Consider the following 25,805-nt stretch of genomic DNA (forward strand, 5'->3'; position numbering starts at 1 on the left):
AAGGAGGAAGGAAGGACAGAGGAAGGGAGGAAGGTAGGGGGAGAAAAGAAAGAGAAGGATGGAGGGAGTAAGGAGGGAGGAAGGAAGGACAGAAGAAAGAAGGAGGGAGGGAAGAAGGAAGGACAGAGGTAAAAAGGAAGGGTGGAAGGTAGGGGGAGAAAAGAAAGAGAGAAGGAAAGAGGGAGGGAGGGAGGGAGGGAGGAAGGACAGAGGAAAGAAGGAAGGAAGGAAGGTAGGGGGGAGTAAAGAAAGAGAGAAGGAGGGAGGGAGGAAGGAAGGAAATGAAGGAAGGAAGGAAGGAGGGAAGAAAAGAAGGAGGGAGGGAGGAAGGAAAGATAGAAGGAAAGAGAGAGGAAGGAAAGAAAGAGTGAAGGAAGGAATGACAGACGGAAGGAAGGAAGGGAGGAAGGAAGGAACAGTCAAAACAGACGGGGGTCAATTTGACCCGGGAGGACGACAGGAAGCTTAAGACCAGAGAGTAATTTAGAAGTGAATCCATTAGTATTAATTACCTTCTTCTCTCACTGTCAGTAAATATGCGTGATGAGGAAACACGCTTGGTCCACCTCTGGGTAAAGACAGAAACACTCGCTTAATCAGCCCGGCTCATCGATTTCACAGCCTCCATAATACCAGAGATAAGGAGAAACATGATGGTTCAATCAGTAGCTGGTGAAAATGGATTACTTTTCCCGCTCTTCTTCTTGTCCTGAAGGTTTTGGAGTCTTGATGGGTCTTTTATTGCTATAAGTAAATCTCTCATTTTCAGTAAAACCACACTGGGGGGGGGGGACTGTTGGAGGATTGAGAAGAGCAGCTCATCTAACACATTACTCTGTGCTGTTCATATTTAACCTTCCTGTCGTCCTCCCGGGTCAAATTGACCCCGTCTGTTTTGACTGTTCCTTCTTTCCTCCCTTCCTTCTTTCCTTCCTTCTGTCTTCCCTTCCTTCCGTCCTTCTGTCTTCCCTTCCTTCCTTCCTTCTGTCTTCCCTTCCTTCCATCTGTCCTTCTTTCCTTCCATCTGTCCTTCCTTCCTTCCTTCCTTCCCTCATTCCTTCCCTCATTCCTTCTTTCCTTCCATCTGTCCTTCCTTCCCTCCTTCCTTCCTTCTTTCTTTCCTCCCTTCCTCCTGTCCTCCCTTCCTCCTTCTTTCCTTCCTTCCTCCCTTCTTTCTTTCCTCTTTCCTTTCTCCCTCCCTCCCTCCCTCCCTTTTTCCTCCCTCCCTCCTACCTTCCTTCTTCCTCCCTTTCTTCCTTCCTTTCCTTCCCCCTTCCTTCTTTCCTCTGTCCTTCTTTCCTTCCTTTCCTCCTTTCCTTCCTTATTCCTTCCTCCCTCCCTTATTCCTTTCTCCCTCCCTCCTTTCCTTCCTTCTCCATCCCTTCCTTCCTCCTTTCCTTGACTCGAGGACAACAGGAGGGTTAAACGGTATATGCATGTGTAATTTAGATAGAAGAGAATAACAAGAATAGTGAGTTTTCTTCTTCTAGCAGATTTCTAATGTATTCACAACATGTAGGGATTCAATTTTATTCATGTGTTTGTAAGTTTTTTTGAGTTGAGAAGACATCAGACAACTTTATTTTGAGGTAAAACTCATATTGAGAAAATGAGATCCAAGTTGTGATAACACAGAAGTATCCTTTAAAAGACAGTGTAAAGTGAATTCAGACATTTTCTTCTAAACACATTAAATAGGTCATAAATGTATTTCTAAAAAAGGTGTAAAAAGCATTTCAACCATTTAGATTTGAATTGTGGAGCTAGGCTTCACAAACTGTGTTTCAAGATTTCTGTGTTCAGGATTTAGTGATTAACATAAACCCGCCCCTGCTGCTGTAGAGGTATAAATACATTCAGCGCACACTACTACTACTACAGTCTACAGTTAGCCAGTTAGCTGAGTTAGCCACCAAGCTAGCAGCTGAGTTAGCCGCCGAGCTAGCAGCAGAGTTAGCTGCTGAGCTAGCCGCAGAAAGCTCTCAGACGTAGCGTTCATGTTTCTGGTAGAGGTGGTGACTTTGATTGACAGGTGACACTTGGTAGGGGGCGGGGTTTCAGTCGACTCGGCGGCCACGCCCACAGCGTTTGGGAGCAGAGAAAGAGGCTGATTTTTACACAACTTCGAAGCCTAATTTCATATATTTGGCGATTTTTTTAATCATTCAAATTTGGCAGGGTGGTTAACAACACACTTTTCTGTGGTATGTCAAACTCAGAACACATATTTATTCTTACTTTACACAGACTAAAACAAAAAGTTTCATTCTGTTGACATAAAAATCCAGTTTTATTGAGGATGTAGAAGAAAGTCTTATTGCATGTGTAAGAGTTGATGTTTCTCTGAAGAATCACAAACAGTGTGATGAATATTTCTCTTTACTCGTGCAGCATGACAGAAGGAGTGATACAGACAGTTCCTACTCCCTTCAAAGTTCAAGAAGAGAGGATAATAAAGTAAAGTACATAAACCAAACAATGAACCCTTGCTGACCTCCTAAAAAATTAGACACAGCCAATTCTTCTAATACAAGATTTCACAAAAGTTACTGTACAGATGTTTCCTCCACAGCATTTCACAGAAACCAATTATCAAACACAAACCACCAGCCACCTCTAATCATCCCAAATACCCTTCAATAAAATAACCAGTTTCACAATAAAAGCCTGTACGAGGGTGATAGTACAAAGATGAAGGTTTTTAGAAGAGGAAAGTTGCTTCAGCTCCATGTTTGTCTGATACTTGTGTTGATTTAAAGAGCTCACTGGTTGACACTCATACTCTGAGGTTAATATGCTTCCAACCATCTTTTGTACATTTCTATGAGCTGTGTGAAAGTTATTCAGTTGCCCCTGACCACCAGCACCACTTTAGTCTTGACCTGTATTGATTTTATTGGATTTGTTCTTCAGTAAGTAGCTTCATAATATTTATGTACTTTAGCCCTGAGGTGTTTCTGACAGTACTGATGTAAAATGTATTCGCCCTCTTTTTTTTCTTTTTTTATATCCACCTAGAAATTATCTTCTGACTCTTAACAAGCATCTCAAAAACTGAAGCGAACATGAAGTCAGGAGAGTAGTGCATAAGGAATACTTTCTTATTTTACATTCAAATCTCATACGTTCACCAAACTCAGAATAATGAAGACCTGAGGTGTTGTACAAACATGCAGTAAAAGCATGAAAATTATGGTTAATGAGGCACAAAAAAATCTGCTGATACTTGTGGCAGATTTTTTTATGAATAACAAATATTTATTATTTAAACTTTTTCCACATACTGTATGAGAGCATTACATTATAAGTCTTCTGCAGGAGCAACCAAGTAAACAAAAATTCAACCCTTAACCCTCCTGTTGACCTCGAGTCAAGGAAGGATGAGAGGGAGGAAGGGAGGGAGGAAGGAAGGAAAGGAGGGAGGGAGGAAGAAGGAAGGGAGGAAGAAGGAAGGAAAGGAGGGAGGGAGGGGGGAAGGAAGGAAGGAAGAAGGAAGGAAAAGAGGGAGGGGGAAGGAAGGAAGAAGGAAAGGAGGGAGGGAGGAAGAAGGAAGGAAAGGAGGGAGGAAGGAAGAAGGAAGGAACAAAAGAAGGGAGGAAAGAGGGGAGGAAGGAAGGAGGAAAGAGGGGAGGAAGGAAGGAAGGGAGGAAAGAGGGAGGGAGGAAGGAAGGAAGGAAAGAAGGGGGGAGGGAGGAAGGAAGGAAGGAAAGAAGAAACAGTCAAAACAGATGGGGTCAATTTGACCCGGGAGGACGACAGGAAGGTTAATCTGACACTATCTAAGTAGAATTGGAGAACTGTAGCAGTCCTGGCATTGCTAATGCTAATGCTAATGCTGAGTCGGTCAATAGTGGGTGATTTTGTGATGGCTGCCACTCCACCTCTCACTACACCTCTCACTACACCAATGTTTTATTCAGTGTGAATACTGAAAGAATTCAGCTGGAACCAGGAGAGAGGGGAAAGTCTTCTCATGGCAGGTGGTCTGTCTGGCAGAGCACTGACTGACTGCTGGTTTGGGGCACAAAGCCAGTAAACACACATATATATGTTTGCATCACTGCACTTTGTGTCTATTATAAGGAAGTCTTTGTCTTTATAAAGCATAGGGCTGCTCGATTATGGAAAAAATCATAATCACGATTATTTGGGTGAAATCATGATTATTAAAATGATTATTTTTAAACTTTAGAAACATGCTGCATTTATTGGACATTTAATTAATTTTCTCTCCAAGCAGCAGCCTTTTATCTGCCGCTTAATGTAACACACAGCGGAAAATGTGCGGTGATATCAGAGCTGAGCTGGTTACCATGACGACACTTCCTGTTTTTTAATAATTAGTCAGTAAACTCACCATCGTCTGACGCAGGCTGGAAACTCTGCACTTTTATTTACAGTTAAAACATTTCACCGTGTGTTTCAGCTTCTGTCAAACTAACGGTGCTGCGGCGGCTTCCTGTCTAAGCTTTTCAAAATAAAACGTTTGTGATTGAGCGCTATCTCATTATTATTAAAAATCATTTCCCCCTCGATTTTATTAGTTTTGAGATCATTTGGCCCCTAAATCGTAATCACGATCATATTTTGATTAATTGAGCAGCCTTAAAAAGTCAAATTGAAGGTGTTAAACTATATTCACATGTCATAAATCCATTAGTGAAGCTTTTATTATTTGTCTTAATTCACTGACAGGTTTCTTCACTTTGTCAATGTCATGTCATGCTATTATTTGCCCTGTTTGGCCTTTGCATAACTTTTGTCATAATTATTTAATATTTCTCAAATATGGTTTTTACTAACTGCACAATATGGTACAGTCATTTTTTATTTCTGCAAACTTAAATCCTACAGTTAGAAAACTAATAATTAGACCTTGTTATTTGAATCCCCTTTTTCTTTTTGTCTTCACAATTTGAAAACTATGAGCAGAACTTTATTCAAACACCAAATTTAATCAAATGAATGAATCTCCTATTGCTTCAATGTTACTTTTCTTAATAGAAAAGAAATTCCTCCTACACACAAATGAATCCAAACATATTTTTAAGGCCATTACAATAAAAGGACCAATTCAACTCAATTCAACTCAGTTTAATTCAATTTAATTAAATGGGCTTTACTGGCAGGGATGTTTCAAGAGCAATGTTGCTAAATCTTCAAAATACAATAAGTCCAAATATTTAGACAGTATAAAATAACAATATTAACATCAACACAACATTAAGATGGATATTTGAATTTAAATACAAATATATATCAATATATATTCACCTTCAATACATTTTGGGCAGAAATATATTCCCTGTCTTCTTGTCCAAGGAGGATTTTCTTTTATTTTGAAAGGTCATTAAACTCTTTGAAATCAGAAATTACAGATTTGAACTTATTAAAGTATAAATGTTACTCGTTTCATTGAATGCTTTATACAACTCTCTCAAAAACTACATACAGCATCATTTCATTTTTTATTTTTTTAAATGATGACAAATTCAACTTCAACACAGCAGCTGTAACAAAACGGTGACAGTAGAATAACTCGGAGGAAAAGAGAAATTCCTGAAAAAAGCATTCAGTTCTATGATGAACACATTTTTAAAAGCCGAGCACAGAGAGAGTGATTAAAAGGGAAAAAAGCAAGTTCGTGCTGTTCTGTAAAGAAGGAGAGAGAATATCTGACTTTCACTCTATCCATTTTCTGTCCTCCCTGAACCCTTTTAAACTCTTTTTTTCTCTCCTTCTCTTCATGATTGGACTAATTATTTAATGACTCAGTTTCCAGAATGATGATGATAATTACGATGATGTTGTGTAATGATGAAGATCTTCTGTCCTTCTTTCTTCCCACTCTTTCCCTCCTCCTCCTCCACCTTCCCCTTCCTCCTCCTCCTTCCCCCTCCACCTTCCTCCTCCTCCTCCACCTTCCTTCTCCAACTTACTCCTCCTCCACCTTCCTCTTCCTCCTCCACCTTCTTCCTCCTCCTCCTCTTCCTCCTCTGCAGTACCGGCGGAGGGCGTTCAGGAACGTTCTGTGCCATCTGCAGCATCAATGAGATGATCCAGCAGCAGAACATCGTGGATGTTTTCCACACCGTCAAAACGCTGAGAAACAACAAGACTAACATGGTGGAGACTATGGTGAGGACTCAGTCTGATAACGGAGGGAAACTTTTAACGAGGGCTGAAATTTAATACATACAATAATTCACTTTCTACAAGAACTACTGTAGTTCAAGTTCAGTTCATAGTTCATAATTCAAAAAGTTCCAAAAGATTTTTTCAATATGTTGCTGCAAGCTATTATTTTATTTTTCAAATTTAATGCCATAGCTGATATAGAACCACAGACAGCAATTATTTTATCAGTTTTAACACTGAAACTATGCGTCAGATTTCTAAATAGTTTTAAGTAATCATAAGAAGATGCTGTATTAATGGTGGAGGCAGAGTCTGAGGTAGTGCTGCTGCTCATAGACATTATACATGGGTTAGGGTTAGTATATATGTCTATGGTAGTGCTGCTCATAGATATATATATACATGGGTTAGGGTTAGTATATATGTCTATAGTGCTGCTCATATATACATGGGTTAGGGTTAGTATATATGTCTATGGTAGTGCTGCTCATAGATATATATATACATGGGTTAGGGTTAGTATATATGTCTATAGTGCTGCTCATATATACATGGGTTAGGGTTAGTATATATTTCTATAGTAGTGATGCTCATATATACATGGGTTAGGGTTAATATATATGTCTATGGTAGTGCTGCTCATAGACATTATACATGGGTTAGGGTTAGTATGTCTATAGTGCTGCTCATATATACATGGGTTAGGGTTAGTATATATGTCTATAGTGCTGCTGCTCATAGACATATATACATGGGTTAGGGTTAGTATATATGTCTATGGTAGTGCTGCTCATATATACATGGGTTAGGGTTAGTATATATGTCTATGGTAGTGCTGCTCATAGATATATATACATGGGTTAGGGTTAGTATATATGTCTGTGCTGCTGCTGCCTTCATTTGTTTTTGCCTCCATGCATGCAAGGGATGAACAACAGACTAAATTTACTAAATTTTTATCTATTTTGTAGTTTCCTATTAAATAAACACTAAACTGAGAACATTTTCATAATCTAATGCTTTCAGAAATCAAAGATGAATCAGAGATAATTAGATATAAATGTTGTAATTACTTGTAATACAGATTTTAGATTGTATTGCACAGACTCTGTATTCATATGACACACACACACACACACACACACACACACACACAGAGAGAGAGAGAGAGACAGGGGTAGCAGCTGTGCGAACACTTCCTTCATCTTCATAAAGACATTTGTTGTTCCCATCCAAGGACTGCAACACACCTGCTGACAAACGCCACACAGCCATCAGCCATCAGCACAGCTAGTCTGCAGCTGCTAACCAGACACACACACATATACAACCTAACCCAACATAAGAGGACGCTGAGGGAAAGGTGTAAAGGAGTTTTAGGGCGTTGAAAATGACTTAAAATTTAAATTAAGTTACTTACTTGCCAACACCAAGACAAATACCCCTTTTCCACCAAGCTGGAGCTGGTACTGGTTCGGAGCCAGAGCCTGACTAAGCACCAGTTCTTTGCTTTTCCACCGCCAAAGCTCCAGCTCCGAGCCTCAGAACGGGAGCCAGAGCAAGCACCAACTCTAAAATAGCGGGGTTAACGTTTATTAGCCGGCTAGCGGGATTAACGTTTATTAGCTGGCTAGGGGGTTTAACGTTTATTAGCCGACTAGCGGGGCTAATGTTTATTAGCCAACTAGTGCGGCTAACATTTATTAGCCGGCTAGCAGGGTTAATGTTTATTGCCAACTAGCGGGGTTAACGTTTATTAGCCGACTAGCGGGGTTAACGTTTATTAGCTGGCTAGCGGGGTTAACGTTTATTAGCCGACTAGCAGGGTTAACGTTCATTAGCCGGCTAGTGTGGCATTTACAGAGGGTTAAAGATTTGTTGATTAAAAATACTATTTTTATCATTTTTTTGCCAGAGCCGCCATCTTCTTCTTCTTCTTCTTCTTCTGACTTAAAATTTAAATTAAGTTACTTACTTTTGCATTTTTGCTCTGTTTGTCCCTCTCCACAGGAACAGTACAAGTTCTGCTATGAAGTGGCTCTCGAGGCTCTCAGCTCCTTCTGATCAGCTTTGTGCCGAAATTCTCCTTTTTTCCTGATTCGCCGTTGACGCTGCCTGTCACTCTCAACGCAAACACCGGGAACACACACACAGAGTGCAAAAAAACGACTTTGTGTTGACCTGAACCCGACCTGTGAGCATGTGTGCCTGTGTGTGTGTGTGTGTGTGTGTGAGAAAGAAAGAGTGTATGTGTGTGAATGAGAGACGGCATGCTTGCATATTTGAGCGTGTGTGTGTGTGTGTGTGTGTGTGTATCTATAAGTGTGCCTGTGACAAACGCACACACACACACAAACTGTACAGAGGAGTTAAAAAAAAAGAAAAAAAACAGCGACAAACATACACACTGGTGATTTTCATGTGTGTGTGTGTGTGTGTGTTCGCTTCAGTGAGACTGAGGGACTTTACATGCTTGTACAGTACAAAGAGAAAAAAAAGAAAAATGATATGTTAAAAAAAAAAAAAGGAAAATCAGATGTTTAAAAAAAAAGCGCCACTTTTTTCCTTCGCTCTCTCTCTTGCTCTCTCTCTCTCTCTCTCTCTCTCTGTCCTCTCTGCTGGGCTGTGATGTGATTATTGTACAGTATTTCCTTTTTAGATATATTCTACGCCTTGAATGTTGTCTCCCTCTATGAAGGCTGGATGCACACTGGAAGATTTTATTTTGAAACTTTTCACGTTTAAGCTTGAGGTGCCTAGACTCCCAACCAATATATGTCTCCAGTCCAGACGGATTATACAGGAAGTGATGGAAAGTATAAGAGTTTAGCTGAAATGTGGATGTTGTTGACCATGATTCAAGTTAACTGGATCAAACCAAAAAACCAACAGATAAATAAATGTTTGTATTTTGGGGCATTTCCTCTTTGAAATCAGAAAAAATTTGCTTGCAGCTAGTGCTTTTTAACCATGCTTATAGTAGATGCTGATGATATTTGTAATTCAGTCATGATATGCAACAACATCTTTTATTTCCTTCACGCTGCATCAACACCAAGTCATTTATGAATTTCTCTCGACAACAGATTTGCTTTCAAGTGGTAACTAACGGTTACAGATGGAGTTTAAAATAACATGAAGGAGCATATTATTATTATATTAAGTGGAGTCAAGTTACATGGTGAATAACAACAACAGCAATACACAAACAAATGAAAAAATATATATATGCCTTGCCTTTAAGATCAAATATATTGCTGCTGCTGTTATATCTGCTCCAGGTTGTTTTTTTTCCATTGAGAAAAAATAAGAAAAATAGTTTTTTTGGATGGCTTTATGGGAAGTCGATCGTGTGTCAAAATCCTATAGTGTGCATCCCCCCTTGTTGTAAATAAGATAAGACAACCACAGTCAAACAAACAAACAGACAAACAAACATCGTGCACCAGACGCATTACAAACAGAGGTTATCGTTTCAAAGCACGATCACTCTTTAAAAATAAAAGGAAAAAAAAAATTAAAAAAGCGATTCAGTGATTTATAGTTTGCAAAGTCTTGTTGTTATTTTACTACAAGCTGTCCATTTAGACATGTTGTCTAAAAAAAAATCAAATATATGTTTTTATGTTTTTTTTTTCTCCCATTGAAGATCTGATCATCCTGCATCTCATATATGTTGTCAAAAACGACTCTCACATACTTGTTGAGAATTGAAAAATCAACATGGATGAAAAAATATTTGCTTTGAATTTAAACTGGGGGATAAATTATTAACTGAAATCATGACTGGCCCAATCATATTTACCCACAAGTCAAGGAAGGAAGGGAGGAAGAAGGAGGGAAAGGAGGAAGGAGGAAGGAAGGGAGGAAGGAAGAAGGAAAGGAGGAAGGAGGGAGGAAAGGAAAGAAGGGAGGAGGGAGGGAGAGAGAAAGGAAAAGAGGAAGGGAAGAAGGAAGGAAAGAAGGAAGGTGATGGCGAGGAAAGAGAGACCAGGAGGGAGGGAGGAAAGAAGGACGGAGGGAGGAAGGGAGGAAAGGAAAGGAGGAAGGAAGGGAGGGAGAGAGAAAGGAAAAGAGGAAGGGAAGAAGGAAGGAAAGAAGGAAGGTAATGGCGAGGAAAGAAAGAGACAAGGAGGGAGGGAGGAAAGAAGGAAGGAAGGAAGGACAGAAGGAAGGAAAGAAGGAAAGGGGGGAGGAAGGAAGGACAGAAGGAATCTCATATATCATCAAAAACTACTCTCGCATACTTGTTGAGAATTGAAAAATCAACATGGATGAAAAAATATTTGCTTTGAATTTAAACTGGGGATAAATTATTAACTGAAATCATGACTGGCCCAATCATATTTACCCCTCAGCCCACACATTGACTCTCAGCTGGGTAAAAGGTAGAGCTGTGTTTTGTTAGTTTGAATGATTTGGACGTAATCTGGGCTAAAAACCCTTCCAATTTAAAAAAAAGGTACTGATTATGGATCCCAAGGCAGATGAAAACACACACACACACAGGCTTCCCCTCTTTTATCATTTACCTTAGGCAGTTGTAATGACATTGTCAGCTTTAGTTGAGCAGTGTTGGATGTAGGAAAACGTAACATCGGCCAGCTGGTATTTGGAAAGACAAATAAAAAAATAATCAAAAGAGGATTGTGTAAACCCAGAGGTCCAAAACAAAAAATGAAATGCAGGAACAGAAACATGTTGGTTTGTCTGTCTGATTGAAAGTGTTAGTCTGCCAAATGAGCTCATTCCAACATGTTAGAAATCAGTTGCAAACCAGACTTGGATATAAATTATTGCAGTCTAAACTTTATCCAAAACTAAGTAAAGTTGATTTTGATCAGATACACAAGTTTCATATATAAAAAAAACTAATCTCTGGGATTAGACAGCCTGTTATCTACCGTTAAAATGACAACACCAAGACAAATACCCCTTTTCCACCGAGCTGGAGCTGGAGCTGGTTCGGAGCCAGAGCCTGACTAAGCACCAGTTCTTTGCTTTTCCACCGCCAAAGCTCCAGCCCCGAGCCTCAGAACGGAGCCAGAGCGAGCACCAACTCTTTGCTGGTCTAAAGCAAGAACCGATTAACGTTTATTAGCCGGCTAGCGGGGTTAACGTTCATTAGCAGACTAGCAGGGTTCACGTTTATTAGCCGAGTATCGGGGCTAACGTTTATTAGCCGGCTAGTGGGGCTAATGTTTATTAGCGGACTAGCCGGGCTAACGTTTATTAGCCGGTTAGCGGAGTTAACGTTTATTAGCAGACTAGCGGGGTTAACATTCATTAGCCGACTAGCGGGGTTAACGTTCATTAGCAGACTAGCAGGGTTCACGTTTATTAGCCGAGTAGCGGGGCTAACGTTTATTAGCCGGCTAGTGGGGCTAATGTTTATTAGCGGACTAGCCGGGCTAACGTTTATTAGCCGGCTAGTGGGGCTAATGTTTATTAGCGGACTAGCCTGGCTAACGTTTATTAGCCGGTTAGCGGAGTTAACGTTTATTAGCAGACTAGCGGGGTTAACATTCATTAGCCGACTAGCAGGGTTAACGTTTATTAGCAGACTAGCGGGGTTAACATTCATTAGCCGACTAGCGGGGTTAACGTTATTTAGCAGACTAGCGGGGTTAACGTTCATTAGCTGACTAGCGTGGCATTTACAGAGGGTTAAAGATTTGTTGATTAAAAGTACTATTTTTATCATTTTTTGCCAGAGCTGTCGTTTTCTTCTTCTTCTTCTGCTGCTTCTTCTTCTTCTTCTTCACCAACTAGCACTGGCTCTAGCACTAGCTCCGAACCAGCACTGCCTCCAGCTCGGTGGAAAAGGGGTAAAGGAGACAGGTCACATTTACTTTTCCTCTGCAAACAAAAGCCTCAAATTTGTTTTCCATCGAGCCCACTGAGGTGTGCAGGTTTAAACATTCATCCTCCTCCTCCTCTTCCTCCTCCCTCCGGTCTTAATCAGAAATGATTCCAGTTGGTGATTGACCTCAAGGCTAAATGACGGTCAACATGGCTGACAGTTGGGATGCCACTGCGGCTCAACAGACACGTGTAGCAGAGTGGGAGTTAATGAGAATTAAACAGGATGTGAGTCTGACCTCAGCTCCCCATTATCTCCTCCTCGTTTGATCAGACCTTTACACACCTGCCTTTCTCCTGATGGAGACTGATATGAGATGCTCTGCCCATAAATGAAAAATCCTGATTTCCACTGGACTGATTTTTTTTTTTTTTTTGTGGGTGTGGTGCCAGAAATGTAATCTTGCAACAGAACATGTAATATTTCACCATTTTTTATGTATTTATTTTCATTGTATAGGTTTCCAAAAGGATAAATCTCCTTTATAGAGGACATATGTTAGTTAACACTCCTGTTGTCCTCGAGTCAAGGAAGGAAGGAAGGAAGGAAAGGAGGAAGGGAGAAAGGAAAGGAAAGGAAAGAAGGAGGGAGGGAGGGAGGGAGAGAGAAAGGAAAAGAGGAAGGGAAGAAGGAAGGAAAGAAAGGAACGAAGGGAGGAAGAAGGAAGGAAAGGAGGGAAAGAAGGAAGGAAGGGAGGAAAGGAAAGAAGGAAGGAGGGAGGGAGAGAGAAAGGAAAAGAGGAAGGGAAGAAGGAAGGTAATGGCGAGGAAAGAAAGAGACAAGGAGGGAGGGAGGAAAGAAGGAAGGAAGGAAGGACGGAGGGAGGAAGGAAGGACGGACAGAAGGAAGGAAGAAAGGGGGGTGATTTACTTTTGAGTCAGCCATTAATTCATAACAGCAGGTATTTGAATTTATGAATTAAACCTTTAAACCTTTTCATATTTCATATTTCATATTTCATTAGTCTCTAGTGTGACTTTTTTTTTTTTTTTTTTTCAGTAAGCAAAGTTTTTCTCATGAGTTTCAAAGTCCTCGGCCAGAACCGTCATTGCTTGTGAGATACTGTTCAGTCTGCGCTTATGTTCGTTTCTGTTTTTTTTGTTTTTTTTTCTTGTTGCTTGAGTCCAGTCAGGCTCGTTTAATGGACCTATCGAGACAAACACAGTTAAAGTGTTGTATTGAAGACTATGTGAATGCCAGAAATGTTTACCCTTTTATTTCCACTAAGGCTTTATTTTAATGGCTTGGTTCACGGCCGTTCATCTGTATTATATTTTTTGTTTGCTTTACTTTGTTTTTTTTGTCTTGAATTTGTACATTTCTTTTTTTGTATAATTATTATTATTCTGAAAATTCTTTGTCTAGCAAGGTGTTGTTTAGATCTGGTGATGCCATTACCATTGGTTGTTTAGTTGTTTGAAATGTGGTTAACATGAAATAAAGGGACCAAAATGTTGAATGTGATCTTATCTCTTCTTTACAGCCTCCAATGTCTGATATTATTAATACTTTATACATTTATCTAATAGACTTAGTAGATACGTGACTGGTGCTACACATATTCATATGACTCTATATCTTGTATACGGGTCAATGGCGGTTTTTTGTATCCATGCGGTTTAGTCAAATTTAAAAGGGTTAAAATGTGAAAATAAACTTAAGAATAACACTTTAACTTTTTTATGGACCAAGCATAAAATTTCTGTTTTTAATCCATTTTGAGAGAATATATTAGAGGATTATGGCAAAAATGTCTAAGTGGCGTAACCCTAAACTTGCTTAAAAATGCAAAATTTTCAATAAAACACCATATCAACTAGTTTGGCATGATCTTACATTATAACTTTATTATATTAAATAAAGATAATGGAATACAATTGTTCTACAGTAAATATTACATGTTAAATATATTAATTGGAGAAATGAAGTAATTATTTGTATAGGTACACTTAAAAACACTGTAGGTGGAGCATTCAGTTTTACTTTTGGTTAAAAAAAATGGTACAAATATCATTTCAAATTATAAAAAAACAACAAAATACAAGATAAACCTGATTCTGCTCATCTTACCAACCCTTATTTATCACTAAACTCGCTTAAAAATGCTAAATTCTCAATAAAACACCATATCAACTAGTTTGCATGATCTTACATAATAACTTTTTATATTAAATGTCATAGTAAATGAAGGTAATGGAATGTTTCTAATTATTACATATTAAATATATTAATTATAAAAATGAAGTAATTATTTGTATGAGTACACTTAAACACACTGTAGGTGGATTAAATATTGAATATTTATCATTATTTTGTGGTAACAGGAGCATTCAGTCTTACTTTTGGTTAAAAAAATGGTGCAAATGTCATTTAAAATCACATAAAAGCAGCAGAAATGCAAGATATACCTTTTAATAAACCTGAAGCTGAATTTTTGAACCTATTTTTGAATTGCTCATCCCTTTGCCCAACCCTTATTTATCACTGACACATAAAACACACTTGAATATTCTGATTTAAATATCAACTAAATGGACTAAATGGAATATATACATTTGATGAACCAAAACAGTAAACCACCCCCCCCCCACCCCCCGACTTGTGCACTGACCGCCTGCTAATGACACTAATTGTATAAATCATATCAATCAAACATATATTTAGCGGCTTACATTGTTGTCACTGACCTTGTTGTTCACGAGCATCCGAGCACGAGAGCAGACAAACAGACTGACTGGCACACACTGAAACAGATGAGATTAAAGGAAGAGGAGTTCAGTCAACAATATTCCAACTTTTTACATCAATAATTCATCAAGAATATGTTGAGTCATACAACAGTTTTTTAAAGTTTCTAAAGTGTTACACAATACAAGCAGTTAAGATGAAAAAATAAAATCAAACCAACATGACAGCAAGAGAAACAAGCTGTATCAGAAGACATATCAAAAGCTTTAAATCATTAGTTATAAATATACAGTCAGATGAACTCATAACTAATTTTAGGGAGGAGACACTCATCATCATTTTCATGCATGTGTCTTTTTGTCCATTGGTAACCAAAGAGAGGTAAAGCAGTTGATAAAATCTGATAGATGTGAGCCTGCAGTGATGAGAAACACAAATAATTATTTAAAGTCTGTATAAAGTAAGAATAAATACGTGTTCTGAGTTTGACATACCACAGAAAAGTGTGTTGTTAACCACCCTGCCAAATTTGAATGATTAAAAAAATCCCCAAATGTATGAAATTAGGCTTCAAAGTTGTGTAAAAATCAGCCTCTTTCTCTGCTCCCAAACGCTGTGGGCGTGGCCTCCGAGTCCGCTAAAGCCCCGCCCCCTACCAAGTGTCACCTGTCAATCAAAGTCACCACCTCTACCAGAAACATGGACGCTAGGTCTGAGAGCTTTCTGCTGCTAACTCAGCTGCTAGCTCGGCGGCTAATTTAGCTAACTGGCTAACTGTAGACTGTAGTAGTAGTAGTGTGTGCTGAATGTATTTATACCTCTACAGCAGCAGGGGCGGGTTTATGCTAATCACTAAATCCTGAACACAGAAATCTTGAAACACAGTTTGTGAAGCCTAGCTCCACAATTGAAATCTAAAAAGTTGAAATGCTTTTTACACCTTTTTTAGAAATACATTTATGACCTATTTAATGTGTTTAGAAGAAAATGTCTGAATTCATTTTACACGGTCTTTAAAAAAACTGTTAAAAGTCCATAGATACATAGAGAGGGATATTAAAGGTCTTACACATACAAATCAGATGGTGGCCATTAAATGAGCTGCAGTCAACACCCTGCTATTGCTATGTCTTGGCTACACGTCTCGTTATAACATTAAATATCTATAACATTGTGTTTTGCACCATGTTTAATCCAAGCAGCTGTCAGTCAGCCCTCATGCACCAACGCTGTACATTTACTCATTCATATACAAACACACACGGAGGGCCTTATTGCACTATGAGCACTGACCCACAAGAACATGCATTCAGTCAACTGACCTGCAAACCAATCTATGAATTACTGGAGCTTGTTTTGCTCCTTTGTTGAGGGAAATAATGTTTTAGCTTGTGTGTGTGTGTGTTTTCGGTAGTGGGCGACTGGTCTTCGCTGCAGTGTTGCTAGCTGTCTCATTAGCTGCAGGGCTAATGTAGGTTTTAGTCAGATAGCATTGTTTTTTGTTATTTTGTGTTGTTGTGTCATTATGCAGGTCATTGGTTGACATTAGCGGGAGAGCAGTAAGGCACTCGGGAGCACACACATACGTCATCCAACCTGGGTCCTTTGCATAGAAGTCAGTCCACAGGCTGTTACAGACAATAAGGGAAGTCAGAGTCACGTTGCAACCCATCCACTCATTGCCAATAAAAAGCAAACTACATATACATTTCTTCTGGACTACTTGCTAACTATTTAACCTTCCTGTCGTCCTCCCGGGTCAAATTGACCCCGTCTGTTTTGACTGTTCCTTTCTTCCTTTCGTCCTTCCTCCATCCCCCTTCCTTCCTTCCTCCTTCTCTCTTTCTTTCCTTCCTCTCTCTTTCCTCCTGTCCTTCCTTCCTTCCTCCCTACCTCCCTCCGTCCTTCCTTTCCTTCCTCCCTTCCTTCTTTCCTCTGTCCTTCTTTTCTTCCTTCCTCCCTTCCTCTTTTCCTGTCTCCCTCCCTCCTACCTTTCTTCCTTCCTTCCTTATTCCCTCCGTCCTTCAGTCCTTCCTTTCCTTCCTTCCTTCTTTCCTTTCATTCATTCCTTCCTTCCTTCCATCCTTCCTCCCTTCCTTGACTCGAGAACAGGAGGGTTAACTGCAAAATCTTGAGAGCACCACCTACTGCTTGCTCTCCTTCAAGTCACAAAGATCCCTGAGCTGAAATTTAAAAAACAAAAATAAAAAACAGTCTTTATAGAGCTGATTTTTTTCTATTTTGAATCAATCAGAGTCAGTGATGAACGCAGCTCCAAGCCAACGGCCTCATCCTTTATTTAGCTGGTTGATTCCCAAGGAGCTCATAAATATGCATGAGCCTGCGATTAGCATAAGCACCAAGGACAGGGCCTGTACCTTGGCATTATGACGATCAATCAGAAACACTAAGGGGCTCCTCGGAGGGAAGCTGTCTGTCAGCTTGGCTTTGGGCTGAGTTGACGCACAGACACACACATCAAAAACAGGTACGCTCAAAGCATACAGAACATACAGACACACACGTATCACATATTATAACAATAATAACAGCAATAATAAGCAACAATAATTAAGTTTATTTGGTGAGGACTTATTAAAACTAGTATTACAAAGTGCTTTACAACTAACATGTACAACAAAAAGTACACAGTCATGAATGTCATTGATTAACAACCATAAATAAAACACCAAGGATAACATGTAAACACAAGAGTTGATTTAACCTTCCTGTGGTCCTCCCGGGTCAAATTGACCCCATCTATTTTGACTGTTCCTTCTTTCCTCCCTTCCTTCTTTCCTTCCTTCCTTCCTTCCCTCCTCCCTTCCATCCTTCCTTCCTTCCCTCCTCCCTCCTTTCTTTCCTTCCACCCTCCCTCCCTTCCTCCCTCCTTTCCTTCCTTCCTCCCTCCCTCCCTTCCTTCCTTCTTCCTTTCCTTCCTTCCTTCGTTCTCTCCTCCCTTCCATCCTCCCTCCCTCCCTCCCTTCCTTCCACCCTCCCTCCCTTCCATCCTTCCTTCCTCCCTCCCTGCCTCCCTTCCTTCTCTCCTCCCTTTCATCGTTCCTCCCTTCCTTCCTTCCTCTCTCCCTTCCATCCTTCCTTCCTCCCTCCTTTCCTTCCTTCCTTCCTTCCCTCCTCCCTCCCTCCCTTCTTTCCACCCTCCCTCACTTCCATCCTTCCTCCCTCCCTCCCTCCCTCCCTTCCTTCAATCCTCCCTTCCATCCTTCCTTCTCTCCTCCCTTCCATCCTTCTCTCCTCCCTTCCTTCCTTCCTTGACTCGAGGACAACAGGAGGGTTAATATTTAAAATGCAGCAGTGCAACAACATCAAATACAGTACAGTATAACACCGTAGTTAAGAGTAAAAATACACTTAAAAATGAAAGACTTCTACAAATAAGCCTTCAAACGTGATTTAAAAGAAGATATTGATGTAGCAAACCTCTGCCCCCTTTAGGTTTTGTACACTGGTTGGTGGGATGGAGGTCTCTCTGGTTGACCAACTTACCATAGGAGGAATGGTGTTGGACTGTAGCTGGCCTTCTGGAGGTGGATGATTGAGAAAGTTCAGGCTGAGGCTCTTGTACCCCTTTTCCACCGAGCTGGAGCCAGTGCTCAGTTGGTGCCCAAGCACCTCTTACAAACCTGTTGCTTTTCCATCGGCAAGGAGCCACACGATTACATCACTGTATAACGTAGCCAGCGCACACCTTTGAAGCACTTCCATGATTCACCAGTGAGAGGCAGCAACATGGTGTAAGGCATCTAGCCTGCCGTAAACGCAGAAGAAGAAAAAGAAGAGGAAGAAGAAGACGACAGCTCTGGCAAAAAATTATAAAAAATAGTACTTTTAATCAACAAATGTTTAACCCTCTGTAAATGCCACGCTAGTCAGCTAATGAACGTTAACCCCGCTAGCCGGCTAATAAACGTTACCACTGCTAGCCGGCTAATAAACGCTAGCCCGGCTAGTCTGCTAATAAACGTTAGCCCTGCTAGCCGGCTAATAAAGGTTAACCCCGCTAGCCGGCTAATAAAGGTTAAACCCGCTAGCCGGCTAATAAACGTTAGCCCCACCCCCAGTCTGCTGACGTAATCGGTTCTTGCTTTAGAGCAGCAAAGAGTTGGTGCTCGCTCTGGCTACCGTCCTGAGGCTCGGGGCTGGAGCTTTGGCGGTGGAAAAGCAAAGAACTGGTGCTTAGTCAGGCTCTGGCTTCGAACCAGCACCAGCTCCAGCTCCAGCTCGGTGGAAAAGGGGTATTGGAGGACTGGAGCAAGAGGTTTTGCAAGCTTCTTCTGGACTTGGAAACTGGAGAGGCTCAGGTGGATATACATGGGTAGAGTGCCTCCTTTGCTGCTTTTTCCTCCGAAGAAGGATACACAAGACTGAAGCAGAGACAACAAATGACGGACGTAGATTTAGGTTTTGCACCCAACTTTGGCCAAAGGACCTCCCAGTGTGGCTTACTGGAGTGGTGCTGTTGCCAGTCTTAAGGGGCATCCATTGCCGTCTCAGCTGCACAAGGAGTTGCCACCAGGAAGCCAGTGAGATCTTTTTTTGTTTTATAGAAGTTGGAAATTGTGGCTTCAAGCTCTACAATCCTCTGGCTCAGGAGGAGGACGTCAGCACAGTCAGGAAGAGGTGTTTTTGTCTCAGTTGAGTGGAGATCATGCAGCCAGAGCAGAAGATAATCCAGCTACTATCTGTGTGATTGTAGATACCATCCACAAAGTTTAACACCGTGCCAATAGATCTAATAAAAGAGTCTCCAAATCATGTGAAATATTCATGAGTTCTTTGTAGGGAATCAAAAAATATAATTATCTCAGCTCATAAGGTTTGCAGCACTGATTCAAACAGCAGCCATCTTGGATTAAGTCCACACACACACACACACACACACACACAAACACACACACACACAAACACACACACACACAAACACACACACAAAAGTAAACAAAGCATGCATGTACACATCGTCTCTCACACATATGAAGATAATGTCAATATGTATGTTTGTCTCATTCTTCTTCTCCTTCTTCTTCTTTCTCTTTCTATCTTTCCGTTTCCTCTTTTTTTTCATTCCAATTCAGAGCTGAGTTCGTAATGAGTTTGAAAATTGGCCCATTTCATTTGCTCTCACTGAAATGTCATTATCTAGGGGGAGGGGGGGGGTGGGGGGGGGGTGGGAGGGGTTCAGGGTGACATCGTAATATATTTTTTCCACTCTAACAGGGTTATTAATATATTTTCTCCCAGAGAACTTGTAACAAGGTTATTTGGTGTCCGCAGCAGATCCCATGCATCTTTATGTGCTGCATTTAAACTGATTCGGAAAATCAGATTAATGTGTTCACTGAGGCCAACATGGTAATCCACCATCGCATATTTATACTGTGTCTGAGCTGCATTTTACACAGCTATGGTACGGTCTACTACCAGGGTGTCAAACTCATCTTCATTCAAGGGCCACATACAGCCCAATTTGATTTTATGTGGACCGGTCCATTAAAAGGAAGGAAGGAAGGAAGGATGGAAGGAAGAGGAGAGAAGATGGTAAGGAAAGATGGAAGAAAGGAAAGATTGAAGGAAGGAAGGAAGAGAAGACAGGAGGAAAAGATGGAAGGAAGAAAGGGAGGAAGGAAGGAAGGATGGAAGGAAGGAAAAGGAGAGAAGACGGTAAGGAAAGATGGAAGAAAGGAAAGATTGAAGGAAGGAAGGGAGGAAGGACAGATGGAAGGAAGGGTGAAAGGAAGAGGAGAGAAGACGGTAAGGAAAGATGGAAGAAAGGAAGGAAGGAAGGAAGGAGTGAAAGACAGATGGAAGGAAGAGAATACAGGAAGAAAAGATGGAAGGAAGAAAGGGAGGAAAGATGGAAGGAAGAGGAGAGAAGATAGTAAGGAAAAATGGAAGGAAGGAAGGGAGGAAGGACAGATGGAAGGAAAAGAAGACAGGAAGGAAAGTGGGCCGGATCGGACTCCTCGGTTTTTTCCTTCTTTTTCTTCTCTGTTGGATGACTTGGGTGTTGTTCAGTCCACAACAAGCACCCGAATGTCCTTCCTGTCCTTCCATCTATACTGCTTTTACAAAACACATTGAGATATTCTAGACCAGTGTTCCTTAAATGCAAATCTTTAAAGGTCCACAAAAATGTTTTTCAATGAGTTCCTTCCTCCCTTCCTTTCTCCCTCCCTCCCTCCCTCTCTCCTACCTTCCTTCTTTCTTTCCTATGTCCTTCCTCCCTTCCTTCAGCAGCCTTATCCTTAAAATAGGTACTGTAGCTTTCTCGGCCAATATTAGCTGTATTAGCTTTATGTTACCCTTATACAGGCAACATCCACAGCAAGAAGTTACAGCACTATGTGGGACTTCTGCTTCAGTTATATCAAAAGTGACATTGTGAGCATAATTTATTCCCTTTTAAAAAACACAACAGTTCATTGTGATTGAAACATATTTAACCGTCTCTCCCAACTCCCATACTGATATATACAAACATACAAAACAGCTGCCCTAAAAGTGAAGGATATCATGTGTTACTACTGAGGATATGAAAACCAGTAACCTCCAAAAAATAAAAAAAGAATAAAAAAAATAGATGTGACCTCAACAGGAACCGTCAGCTCATTTACCTTTTTGTGTCTGTGTAAATCCTGCCGTTGTTCCACTGACTCTGCTAGCGGGGGAAGCTAACGAGATGCTAAGTCATGCATGACCTGGGGTGCAATCCATCAGCTCCAATCTCATTCAGCCTGGTTTATGCGGAGTTGGACACAAAATGAAGACATATGGGAAATCTCACCTACTGCGGAACAGAATCGCCGAGTTTGGAGATTGCTGCAGAGCTGCCTATATCCGTCCGTACAACCCCCCCCCCCCCCCCCCACCCCCCAAAAAAGCTTTTGTTTTCATCATAACCTTCATATTGGGTTAGTTTTTGTAAGTGAGTTACATGTGCCCAACAAGAGCAGAACTAGAGCAGGGGTGTCAAACATGCGGCCCGCGGGCAAGATCCGGCCCACCAAGGGATGCCCACTTTCCTTCCTGTGTTCTTTTCCTTCCTTCCATCTGTCCTTGTTACCTTTCTTCCTTCTGTCCTTCCTCCCTACCTTCCTTTTTTGTTCTTTCCATCTGTCTGTCCTTCCTCCCTTTCCTCCTTCTTAACCTTCCTTCAATCGGTCCTTCCTCCCTACCTTCCTTTTTCCTTTCTTCCTTCCTTCTGTCTGTCCTTCCTCCCTTTCTTCCTTCTGTCTTTCCTCCCTTTCTTCCTTCTGTCCTTCCTTCCATCTGTCCTTCCTCCCTACCTTCCTTTTTCCTTCCTTCTGACTGTCCTTCCTCCCTACCTTCCTTTTTTCCTTTCTTCCTTCCTCCCTTCCTTCCTTTCTTCCTTACTACCTTCCTTTTTTCCTTCCTTCCTTCCTTCTTTCCTTCCTTCCTTCCTTCTTTCCTTCCTTCTGTCTGTCTTTCCTCCCTAACTTCCTTTTTTCCTTTCTTCCTTCCTCCCTCTCGTCCTTCCTTCTCTTCCCTCCTCCCTTCCTTCCTTCCTTTCTTCCTTCCTCCTTTCCTCCCTTTCTTCCTTCCTCCCTCCCTTCCTTCCTTCCTTCCTTCCTTCCTCCCTCTCTTACTCCCTTCCTCCCTTCCTTCTCTCCTTCCTTCCTTCTCTTCCCTCCTCCCTTCCTTCCTTCCATATTTCCTTCCTTCCCTCCTTCCTTCCTTCCATATTTCCTTCCTTCCATATTTCCTTCCTTCCTTCCTTCCTTCCTTCCTTCCTTCCTTCCTTCCTTCCGGCCCACGAGATCAAATTGGTCTGTTTGTGGCCCTTGAATGAAAATGAGTTTGACACCTCTGGTCTAAAGCAAAGATTTGTTTCATAACTAAAAAAAATTACAGGCTTGAACTGGTGCTGAGTTTCAGTGTCATAAAATCCTAACGTACTATTTTATTTATTCATCGGTGTTGAAGGTTTAACTTTTACTGAAATTATGGGTTTGACTTCTTTATTGTTTCTCTATCAGTTTATTAAAAATCCTTGCTTCAGCTGACCGAGAGATGGTTTGAATGAAAGCTGAAAGCAACAGTCCCCTCTAGGTCAAATTACAGAAAATTATACCTGCTATGTTATTATATTTAAAGGATAATATTATTCTACCTCCTGAACTGACGGTTACATTTGAGGAATTCAAAAAGGCACCAGATGCAATTTATTCTGTCTGTACTTTGTGCGAATATGCTTCTTATCCTTCCCCCTCTACTTTTCTTATGGCTCACCTTTTCAAGCATGAGAATAGTAGATTAATGAGTGTTGGGTTGAGCTGTGTGTCTGATACAGATAATGCACTTTTTTTACAAACACAAGTATCATCTGAGGAAATGTGTCAGTATCCGTACTCGTGATGAAGGTAAATCCTCATGCACAGGGATTAACAGTTTGAGACTCTCGCTGTTTCTACATGAGATAGGTTTTCTTTCATCAGCTAGCTCCGTCTTCGGTTTGTAAAGTAGGGAGGCATTAACCATAGAATGTATAAAAGAAATGGACGTAACATCCATGACGTCACCCATTGGTTTGTGGTCTGCTGCTCGAAAGCCAATAGTTTCGGATCTAGGCAGCGCCATCTTTAAAATTTCAGGTGCATGCTGGGAAAAATAAAAACTCTGATTCTATTTATATGGGCATGAGGCGGGGCCATGGGCGGAGCGGGGAGGTTGCTATGGTTGCAAGGGCTGGATCTCGAGGACATTGGTCAATCAACCTGTCAATCAGGACGTAGCCACGCCCTAATGCATACCCTGCTTTATCGTCACATATAAAATCAGGGAGGCCAAAATGTCCCAAATGAACATCATACTGCATTGAAGAAGGCTTTAAACTAGCGATTGAGACCATAAACACATTTTGAAAACGTTTACTGAGGTTAGAAATCAAGTGAGAAGTTGGTGAATTCTCCATTGGCTTGTATAGAGACGGTCGCCCCCTGGTGGCCTTTTGATAGAATGCAGTTCTAAGTTACTTCCGCGTTGGCCTCATTTCAGAGGACCAGAACTCCCCGCCTGGTATTAACCCAACTATGGACTCTATCAGACTGGTTTGTTTCCTGTTTCCTACCAGGTGTGTCACACTTCAAACTGTGAATTAGGACAGTTCTATGATTTCCTCCTAACCTTAACACTGAAGCCAGATTAGAAAACTCATATGCAATTATGTTGGCAAATAGTCAAATAAGGTATCTGGTTGTTTAATTTGGAGGACTTGCTAGAAAATACAGTAAATACACACACACACACACACACACACACAAATTAATTCAAAAATGTATTTACACAAGTGATCTGCCCGTTTATATTGCCATTGTCTTGATGGTAACAGTACATCCATTTAAAAGAAAAGAAGGTAGAAATAAAACCATCTTGCTGTTAATTCAAAGCTGAATGCAGCTTCTGGGTCGCACTAATTTGAACTCTATTGAAGGACAAGACACCTAATTGGACATAATGAAGTTAAAGTGGAGAGCATAGTCTCTAAGTTTTTTTTCTGCTGACCAGGCTTCTTCTTTTTTTTTTAAATCACCAAAGGCAGTTAAAACAGAGGGCAGATGAGGACACTGATATAAGGGAGGGAAATAGAGGGGTGATGCACTTTTAGTGAAGTTTTTTTAGTCTTCTAATTTGTCTCCTTTTGGAAAGATTATGAATGTACAGCATCTGTTGCAGAATATGAAGATAACTCTTTACATACTGTTCATATTCTGACTCATAATTATTCTCTACACTAATTCACATCCATAAATTCCACGTTAGTCATTAATAAATGTTTGATTTATCTTATTATAATCACTACTTTATGGTCCAAGAGAACATTTTATAGAATATGATGAATAAAGCAGCATGTTTGAAAGCTGATTTTTGGATTTTGTAATAAACACAGGTCAAATTTGACTCTGAACAGTATGTAAGGGTTAATAGGTTTTAACCCTCCTGTTGTCCTCGAGTCAAGGAAGGAAGGAAAGGAGGGAGGAAGAAGGAAGAAGGAAGGAAAGGAGGGAGGGAGGAAGGAAGGAAGAAGGAAGGAAAGGAGGGAGGGAGGAAGGACGGAGGAAAGAAGGAAGGTAGGAGGGAGGAAGGGAGGAAAGGAGGAAGGAAGGAAGGAAGGGGGAAGGAAGGAAAGGAGGTAGGAAGGAAAGGAGGCAGGGAGGAAGGACGGAGGAAAGAAGGAAGGTAGGAGGGAGGAAGGGAGGAAAGGAGGAAGGGGGGAAGGAAGGACGGAGGAAAGAAGGAAGGAGGAAGGGAGGGAGGAAATGAAAGGAGGAGGGAAGGAAGGAAGGTAGGAGGGAGGGAGGGAGGGAGGGAGGGAGGAAAGGAAAGGAGGAAGGAAGGAAGGAATGAAGGAAGGAAGGAAGGGAGGAGGAAGGGAGGAAAGGAAAGAAGGGGCAGGGGATCATAAATAATATAAATACAATTTTATGACAAAAAAAAAGAAGTGAAATCACTGTCTAGTGTGCATAATGGACAACTACAGTATAATGATATAAATAATTGCCTTAATATAACATGCCATTACTTTACATTAAAGCTACATTCAAGCCCAAACAAGTTCACGCAATGCTGATGAAGTTTTTCACATTAAGTCTAAAAGGAATATACTAATTTGTTCATAACAACATGCTAAGATGATGATGGTTAGCAGGTACTTTATTTAGCATGTTTTTAATCTTAGTTTAGACTGTATAAATTAACTGACGCAAATGTCAGCATTGCAGATTGTTGAGTGAAATCAGAAGTACTGGAAAAGTTTAGTTTTGTCTAAATGATGGTGTTAGGGTTAATGGATGATAAGAAAATCAAAGTTGCAATTTATTCCCTTTAAAGTCTGTAATTAAAGTCATTTCAATCCATCCATAAGTTGAAATTTCACTCAGAGGCACAAATGTCAACCTCTAGATTGCTAGTCTGTTATAAATATAGATATTTCAGTCTGAAAATGGGTGAAAACCACCGGCAGGTACTTATATAGTGTGTCAGTATGCTGCATTCATGTCTAAAAAGTCTTCAGTTTTATATAATATAGAGAAATATAAAGATATATTACATCAGGGGTGTCAAACTCATTTTCATT

At 40.7% G+C, this 25,805-nt stretch overlaps 1 protein-coding gene across 1 annotated transcript in view; it reads left to right on the forward strand.

The window, feature by feature from the left end:
• ptprt (protein tyrosine phosphatase receptor type T) overlaps positions 1-8,202 on the forward strand; it is a 470,972-nt gene extending 462,770 nt beyond the window's left edge. Inside the window, exons 39-40 of the mRNA XM_053315616.1 lie at positions 6,003-6,138; positions 8,149-8,202. Coding sequence (XP_053171591.1) covers positions 6,003-6,138; positions 8,149-8,202 — 190 coding nt within the window. The remainder of the gene's footprint in view (positions 1-6,002; positions 6,139-8,148) is intronic.
• Positions 8,203-25,805: the final 17,603 nt, after the last annotated feature.

Source organism: Scomber japonicus, chromosome 3, assembly GCF_027409825.1.
Source record: "Scomber japonicus isolate fScoJap1 chromosome 3, fScoJap1.pri, whole genome shotgun sequence".
Lineage (NCBI taxonomy): Eukaryota > Metazoa > Chordata > Actinopteri > Scombriformes > Scombridae > Scomber > Scomber japonicus.